Here is an 8,260-nt window from a genome sequence, read left to right as displayed (position 1 = left end):
TTCCACAGTCAACACTCTTGGCATTAGCAGTTAGGAAATAAAAGATGAATTCCATTGGAAAAGTCTGATGCCAGGTCTCTCTCAAGAGTACTAAAGAACAATGATGTCAGTGTGGGGACTAAGGTGTGCCTGATCCAGGCCATGGTTTTGTAGTTACTTGCTGTGAATCTGAGAGCTGGACAGTAATTAAAGGTAATAGAAGAATTGATTCCTTTGAGTTATGGTGCGGGAGAAGAGTGTTTAACATACCATGGACTTCCAGGAGAATAAACAGGTCTGTCCTGGAGAGGATGAAACCGGGCCACTCCCTGGAAGCAAGGATTTTGAAGTTCATTCTCACATACCTGGGGCACCAGACCAGCAGGGTCCAGTCCTCAGAGAAGGACATAATTCTTGGAAGGGTGTAAGGACCACTGTAGGAGAGGAAGACCCGGGATGAGATGGATTTACTCAGTGACTGGAGAAAAGGGATTAGGTCTGTTGGAAACAATGAGATTGTCTCAGGATAGAGCAGGGTTCAGAGCTCATGTACATAGGAGCATTAGGAGTTGTAGGTGACTCAATGCCACATAACAATAAACGCTATTACCCTAACCAATCAATTGAGATGAGAATTATTAAGAATTGGACAAAATCATGTTAGTTTAAAAAACAACATTGTTTCTAAAGTTCTTTGTCTAAGGGAGCTTAGGTTGGTTGCCCTCCTACAGAGGCCCTCACAGTCCTGAGCCCTCCTCCCCAGCCCATAGAACGCATGCTGACTGGCACTGTGTCCCTGGCCTGGGGAACTGGAGGCAGCCGCGTTTAACACATGTGGCATCCTAACTCCCTATGCCCGTGCGGGGCTTTCCGATTAAGACATGTAGTTGTGGTAAGCATGCATATCAAAGAAAGGATTTGTTGTTTTAACCAGTTTTCCTTGAACAATTCAGTGACATAGATTACACTCTTGTAGCTATCACCACTGTCATCCTTGTCAGAGCAGTGACCCCTTCTCCGTCCTCTGGTGACCTGTGGGCAGCATGGCTCATACAGCAGAGCTCTCATGTCTGAGTTCATGCATGCAGCATCGTTTTAAGGCTCATGTGTGTCATAGTACATACTTCGTTTCTCCTGGCTGCAGCGCCGTTCCATCATGTGGGCACACTGCACCCAGCACGTTCAGTACCTCCTCTGTCGGTGAACATGGGTGGGGATGGCCCCTTGCTGTTGGGCAGTGCTACAGTGGGCAGAGGGGTGTGGGTGCATCAGAGTCCCACTGGTCCTGCTTGGTTTGTCGTCAACAACACACACATGCTGGTGAGGAGAAGTGGCACACCTGCCAGCCGTGAAGGTGTGTCTGTGTCCAGGTGCCACGGTGCCACACAGCCAGCTGGTGCTCAGGCTAAAGGCAGGGAAGGTCTAGAGCTACAGCGTGAGGCCCCGGGGAGGATGTTCAGGCCAGTCCACTGCAGTCCAGTCTCAGGCACTGCTGGGTCTGTCCTGCTCTGGGCCCCCCCAAGCCCACCTCCTGGGAGTGCGGGGAGGACTCACAGGCAGGTGGGGCCCTCAAGCTTTACCTTTTCTCTGTTTGCCCCCATGATCTTAGGGTGCAGGAAGCCTGCTTCAGTGGAAGTTGAGGGTGAATGGATAGGTCCCCATGTGGGGCCCACCTCGTAGAGGCCCCATGCCCCCAGGTACACTCTCATGTCCTCTTCTGTTGCAGACGGCGAATGGGAACGTGGAGGCTAAGGTGGTGTGTTTCTACCGACGCCGGGACATCTCCAGCACACTCATCGCCCTGGCTGACAAGCATGCCAGTGAGTCCAGCTTTGCCCTGTGGCCTCCATGCTCACCCACAGGGCATGGCCCAAAAAGTGTATTCTAATGAGATGAGTTTGAGAGAGTTCCCCGTCACACGGAGCAGACACCTCGTCCTGTCCCCTTCCCTTGTGCTCTGGAGCACACAGCCCTGTTCTCAAAACCCTGACCCAAGTGCCTTCGTCAACTCTTCCCTGAGCCGTGGGCTAACGTCCTCATTCCCACATGGGACCTCAGTTGTAGAAGAGTGGGTGGCTGCAGGTGGGGACAGAAGATGCCTGTGTCACAGCCCTTTGTGACCAAACCTCAGCAAGCCCTTTCAGGTCTCCTGGAGTGGTCAGTGTCTGCCTCATAGGATGGTCCTCATAGGCCTTGACTGTGAAGTAGGGGTCAGGTGGAAAGGCTCAGCACAGGTTGGCCTGTGACCTGGTGGTCTTCCTCTGGCATCCCAGGCCCTGGAGGTGCGGACTTGAGGCTAACCTTCTGTTTCTACCAGCTCATGCCATGCACCTGACCTTGGTTCCCTGCAATGCACCCTCAGCCCTCATGGGCATGGCTAGCCCAGAGGGAGACCACCTCTCTGGGCACCTGCTCTGGAGAAGTTGTGTAGCATGGCCACTGTGTCTTGAGATGGGCCTCAGCCCCAGTGATGTCCAAGACAGCTGTATTTAGAATCGATGATTGTGCCCTGCTCCCTGGCCAGCAATTGAGAACAGAAGCTGGGGTCCCAAGGAGTGGGTTTGTGCCCAGGCATCAGGAAGAGGGTTCCCTGTCAGGCCTGATCTGTTCTGGACCGTCATCAAACAAGCCTTTTTGAGGGGAGGCTGGGAGGGAGGGAGGCCCAACACTTGCCAAGTGGGTGACAGACGACCCCATGTTGGCCTGCTGCTCGGGCTGGGCCTCTATGCCTGCAGGCTCCCAGAAGCCTGGACAAGGGGCTCAGGAGAAGGCAGGTGGGATCTGGCATGTGACCAGTGTCCTCAGAGGGCATGTGGTACGGGCTTTTCCACCACTTTTGTGGAGCTCATGGGTAGTTGGCTCTGAGCCCCTGGTACTTAGCAGAGCCCCTACCTCGTTCCTGGGACATCTGCCCAGAACTAGTCCCGTGTCCTGTAAGGCTTCTGGCGGGGGGACCCAGCTGGAGGCTCAAGTTGTGTGTCCTTGTGCATTTTTGTTTGTGTGTGTGTATCTTTTGACACATTTGTGTCATGTTTGTGTGTGTAACAGTGTACATGTGTCAGTTTGTGTCATTGTGTATGTTGTATGTCTGTGTCTTTATGTACCAAGTGCACATGTATGTGAGTGCATGTGTGTATGTGTTTGTGTAGCTGGGGTTAGCGGGTGGTCATCACAGCGAGGGCCCCACCATCGGTCAGCTTGAACAGCACTTGAGTTGGTTTGGCTTGTGTGAAGAGGTGGGTGGGCAGGGGATGGATCTGGACCTGTGAAGTCAGTGTTTGGTGGAGGACCAGCAGACAAAGGACTGCGTCTTAGGTGATGGACTTGAGAATCAAGTAACAGGCTCCTGAGTGAGTCAGGAGAAGGAACAGGGCTGCTGGGTGGAAGCCACAAGGTCAGTAGGGGAGGGGACCACAGCTAAGGTGACCAAGTGCTGGGGTGCTGGGACTCCATGTGGCTACATGCCCGGGTGCAGAGGGGTCTCCTCCCTAGCCTGGCCTGAGCCCTGCAAGGACGGTCTTAGGTCTTCTTTTCTCCTGCCTGGAGGCCAGGGCTAAAGCTGTGGATATTTCCAGGCCGCACTCACCTCGGGTTGAAGATGGATGCAGGTTGCCCATTGGGCGGGGGGCCAGGGGGGGGGTCTCACGGGGAAGACATCGGCCCATGCTCGGCCTGGTGAGCCAATTGTGGCCGGGACGTAATATCTGTACCCGGACTTGGCTGCGTGGACACCAAGCAGAAGGCGGCGCTCCTGCCTGGAGCTGAGCCTGCCCTAGCCACACACTAAAGGCCAGCAGGTGGGCACATGGCCAAGACTCCCCACAGCTGCCACAGGGGGTCAGCAGCGGGTTGTTCAGAGATGGACCTGCGCCAGGAGGCCAGGCTTGTGTGGCTGTCCACCTGGGGCGCACTGGGGGACCCTGGGCCCTCTCTTGAGAGCCAGCAGGGGGTGAGACTGCCCTGATGATCTGAGCAGGAGAGGGAGCGCCTCAGAGGGAGGCTCTGTGTCCACTCAGGGCTAAGCTTACGTCAGCTGTCTGTGCTGGAGACTTTGTTCATGAGCGGCCCTGCACCAGCCACTTCATGTCCTCTGTCCTGCACCCCCAGTGTCCTCTGTGCCCCTACTCCTGATCCTCCATGCCTTCTATTACTCCACTCCCTCTACCATGCACCCCCAAAGTCCTCTACTCTCTGCCCCTACTCCTTCTGCCCCGTAGCCCACTCTCTCTGCCCTGTGTCACGCTTTCTCTGTCCCCACTCCCTCTGCCCTGCACCCCACTCTTTCTGCCTTGCTCCCCATCCATCTACCCTGTGCCCTCCACACCCTCTCCCCTGCTCCCTCCACACACCATGTGACCTGCACCCCTCATACCTTCGACTCTATGCCCCCACATCCTCCCCCTTGTGTCCCTCCTACGTCATCTTCCCTGTGTCCACATGTCCTCTCCCCTCTACCCCACACATCCTCTGCCCTGTGTCCCCCACGTCCTCTGCCCTGTGTTCCCAAGTCCTCTCAGTGTTGCCATTCTTCCTGCCCCATGTCTCCTGCTTCTACTCCCCATGCCATCCTCTTGTGCTCTCTGCCTCTTACCTCCCTGTCCCCTGCTCCATGCTCATGCCCTCTGCCTGTAACCTACCGTGTCCCCTGTTCCATATTCTCTGTCCCCCCGTCCCATCACCTGTGACCCCTGCCCTGTCCCCACAAGAGGTCTGTGGTCCTCTGATGAGGTTCTCTGTGAGGGCACTAACCTCACCCATTGTCTTTCTGCTTCCAGCCTTATCAGTGTGCTATAAAACTGGACCTGGGTCTGAGAATGATGAGGAAGGTGAGTAGCTCCAGCTGCACTGGTTCTGCTCCAGGGAGAGAGGGGGTGGGGGCAGGGGCAGGCTCATTGTGGGTGCTGGTCAGTATGGCATACCGCTGGGCTGTGAGGGAGGGCTGTATGGTGGGGTCTATTGTCAGGCATCTGGCTGGCCCCCTCCAGGACTGATGGGGGAGACTATCATCCAGGCCTCTGTGGCCCTGCGACTGGGATAGACCACAAGCAGAGCCCACTGCCTACCCCAAGAGTATGAAAGCTGCTCCCCACAAGGCTACACCTCACAGTGGTCCCTTCTGTCCTTCCTAACCCCACTGCCAGGGCAGTGGCAGGCCAGGTCTGTGGGCAGCCTGGGGGTGAAAAGACACAGTGGTATTGAGCTGGGGACCTGCTAATGTCCTCTGTCTTCAGGGGAGATGGAGGAGGAGATGGAGAACCCGGAGATGGTGGACTTGCCTGACAAGCTCAAACACCAGCTTCGGCACCGAGAGCTCTTCCTGTCACGGCAGCTGGAATCCCTGCCTGCCACCCATATCAGGTGGGCTGCATTCCTTACTGGGCCCGGTCACCAGGCTGGGCCTGGTCCCCATGCTGGGCCTCCTCACCACGCTGGGCCTCCTCACCGCCCTGGGCCGCCTCACCACACTGGGCCTAGTCACCATGCCCCTAATCCCCAGCTGTCTCTTTCAGGGGCAAGTGCAGCGTCACACTGCTCAATGAGACGGAATCACTCAAGTCCTACCTGGAACGAGAGGTGAGGTTCATGGTACCCTCACCACCCTGTTGTGGTAAACCCTCTTCACCCCTAGATGTCCATAACCCCCTACCTACCATCTATGACACCCCATGTAGACATCTGTGACTCCCACCTAGACATGTGAACTGCCCTCAGATATCTGTGACCCCTTACCTAGACATCCATGACCCTCACCTAGATACCTGTGACCTCTCACCTAGACATCCGTGACCCCCTCACCTAGACATCTGTGACCACCCACATGTAGACATCCTGACCTCCCCTGTCCCCGTCAAGTGAGAAGTTGGGAGGATTCCACGGAGAGATAGTTGGTGCACATTTAATCACTACTGTCAAGTCTCTTCAGTTCTGGCTAATAGCCAAGTCCTCCGTCAGGTTCTGAGGCTAAAAATCTTTACTGGAGCCAACAGCCCATTTTTCTCACACAGAGCCGCTGCTGGGTTCCATCTGTCAGCTAGCTTTATAGTCAGCTGCCCAGCACAGCACACACACCACGAGGGCCCATTGAAACATAGAACTCGGATGAGACAGAACAGAAAAGGGTCCAGGTGGTTTGTGTGTCCAGAGGTGAGTGGGAGCCTGGCACATTTAGAGAAAAGTCACATTCCGCCTGGCTGGCCGGAGCACAGAATGGGCAGTCCTGGATGTGACGGGCTTTGCTCTAAGTCAGGGCTGGCTGGAGCAGAACTTGCAGAAGATCCTTAAAACAGCGCTCCTATGCAGCCAATGAGAGTGATTCTAGTTGAGACAGAGGAGCCAGCCTTGGGAGTGGAAGGGCCTGTAGCAGCAGACACTGCACTCTGCGCTTGGAAGGTTTGCCTGTCCTGTGTGCGTAGAGGTAGCCGTCTGGACCGGGTTTGTGTGCATATGGGAGGATGTATGTGCTTTGTGCATGTGTGTAGAGGGAGATGTCTATACTGTGTGCTGTGCATATGTGTGTAGAAGTACAAGGCCTGGGCACTGTACTGTCTGACTTGATGGCAAAGGTTAGAGTGCCCTCAGTCCTGTTGTTTACTTGTCTCTTTCGGAAAAAATCATTCTTAAGTGATGAAAATCGTAGCTGCTGACTGGACCGCTGGACCCAGACCATTCCCAGCGAGCTCTCCTGTGGTCTGAACAGGTGATAGTTTTGCCTGTGAGCTGTTCCCAGCTCAAGCGTCAGGTGACCATCACCAGAGGCTCGCCATGAAGGGAAAGCCCCCCGCGGAAGAGCTTACAGCTTTTTTTTTAAATTAAATTTTATTAATTTACAGAGATTTTGGGTTTCCATTCATTCATTGTTGCACTATTTTCTCTACCCTCCCTCCCAGTTGGTTCCTCTTTTTTTCCCCTTGAAAGTCTGTTTTCATTGTTCCATTGCCACAGCTCTTGTCAAAGCCAATTCTGATTAATCTCCTTTGTCAGTGTGTCCTTTGCCATTCCCTATCACTCCTCCCTGAGAGAGACTTCACCCTGATTCATAAGGAAAAGGGGACGGCATATTCTCTTAGCTACTTCCTGCTGAAAAGGGACGCTGTAGGTTTCAAGGTGAAGATCTTCTCTCACTACTCTAAAGGGCCCCTTTGGCAATAGGAAACACGTAGACTATTGTGGAGACTGATCTTGGAATTTAGATGCACTGTTATCAGTTGTGCTTAGCCATTCATGTTCATATCCTTGAAGATATATCATGGAACTGTTGCAGCCTAGAAGATACAAATTTAACTAACAAGTTAAAAGCACATGAGTCAAAAATTTAAAAATAATAATATTCTAAGTAGAGGTTCTAATAGTGGCACAAATCAAGTTACAGAGGGAAGGTAGTTCTTAAAATAAAACGCCTGTTGACTAGCACTTTGTCTATTATAGTATAAAAATTAGGAACCACAAGATGTAGAGGCTCAACTATGTCATTTATTGTTCTTAAGTCCTGGAGCAAATTCCATCTACCACTGGGTTGTTTTACAGCTCAGAAGTCCGCATGCAAGGCAGAGGTGAAGTAAGGAACTGCTTATGAGGTTTTCTGACAATTCCAACAACTAAGAAATAGTGAGAAGAGTTGGGACCTCAGAAGGCTTTTAGGACCAAATAGTAGGCTCTTGTGTCCAGGAGAAAACGAATATACTTACCAGTAATGTTAATGCTCACCCACAGCTCTTCTGGGAGGATCTAAATCGTTGAAGCAAAGAGCTTACAGCTTTTGAATCACCATGCTTGTGAATTTTGTGTGTTGCTGGTGATGTACAGGTACAACACTCAAGTGCGAGGTGAGAATGTGGCCATCTTGTTTTCAGGAGGCCCAAGTCAGTAGTGGCAGCAGGAGCCTGAGGGTGAGGAGCTAAGTCTTTGCCTGAAGACCCCGATGGCCCAGCTGAGGTGTTCACTGCCTCTCCACCAAAAGTTGGTAACAGAGAAGAGGAAAACATGGACTCAGTGACAGAAATGGAGCTGGAGATAGAATGATTGAATTTTGCACAATGACTTATTCATTGCAAACACGTTTTTTAAGAGACATAAATGCAGGTTATACACATGGATCTCACCTGACAGTATGCATAGGAATCAGATCGATTACATCTGCAGAAAGAACCGCAGGAGCAGCTTAATGTCAGCTGTAAAAACTAGGCCAGGAGCTGATTGTGAAACAGACCACCAAGTACTCATAAGCAAGCAAGTTCTATCTGAAGCTGAGGAAAATTAAGCCGAATCCACAGGAACCAAAATA

At 52.7% G+C, this 8,260-nt stretch overlaps 1 protein-coding gene across 1 annotated transcript in view; it reads left to right on the top strand.

Moving 5' to 3' along the window:
* MTA1 (metastasis associated 1) overlaps nucleotides 1–8,260 on the top strand; it is a 44,171-nt gene that overhangs the window by 14,396 nt on the left and 21,515 nt on the right. The window contains exons 3-6 of the mRNA XM_006902696.1: nucleotides 1,706–1,799; nucleotides 4,755–4,805; nucleotides 5,211–5,337; nucleotides 5,490–5,553. Of these exons, the coding sequence (XP_006902758.1) occupies nucleotides 1,706–1,799; nucleotides 4,755–4,805; nucleotides 5,211–5,337; nucleotides 5,490–5,553 (336 nt within the window). The remainder of the gene's footprint in view (nucleotides 1–1,705; nucleotides 1,800–4,754; nucleotides 4,806–5,210; nucleotides 5,338–5,489; nucleotides 5,554–8,260) is intronic.

The sequence above is a fragment of the Elephantulus edwardii genome, unplaced genomic scaffold (genome assembly GCF_000299155.1).
Source record: "Elephantulus edwardii isolate Elephantulus edwardi_28Jun2011 unplaced genomic scaffold, EleEdw1.0 scaffold00440, whole genome shotgun sequence".
NCBI classification, from domain to species: Eukaryota; Metazoa; Chordata; class Mammalia; order Macroscelidea; family Macroscelididae; genus Elephantulus; species Elephantulus edwardii.
This window is presented reverse-complemented; position numbering and strand designations above follow the sequence as displayed.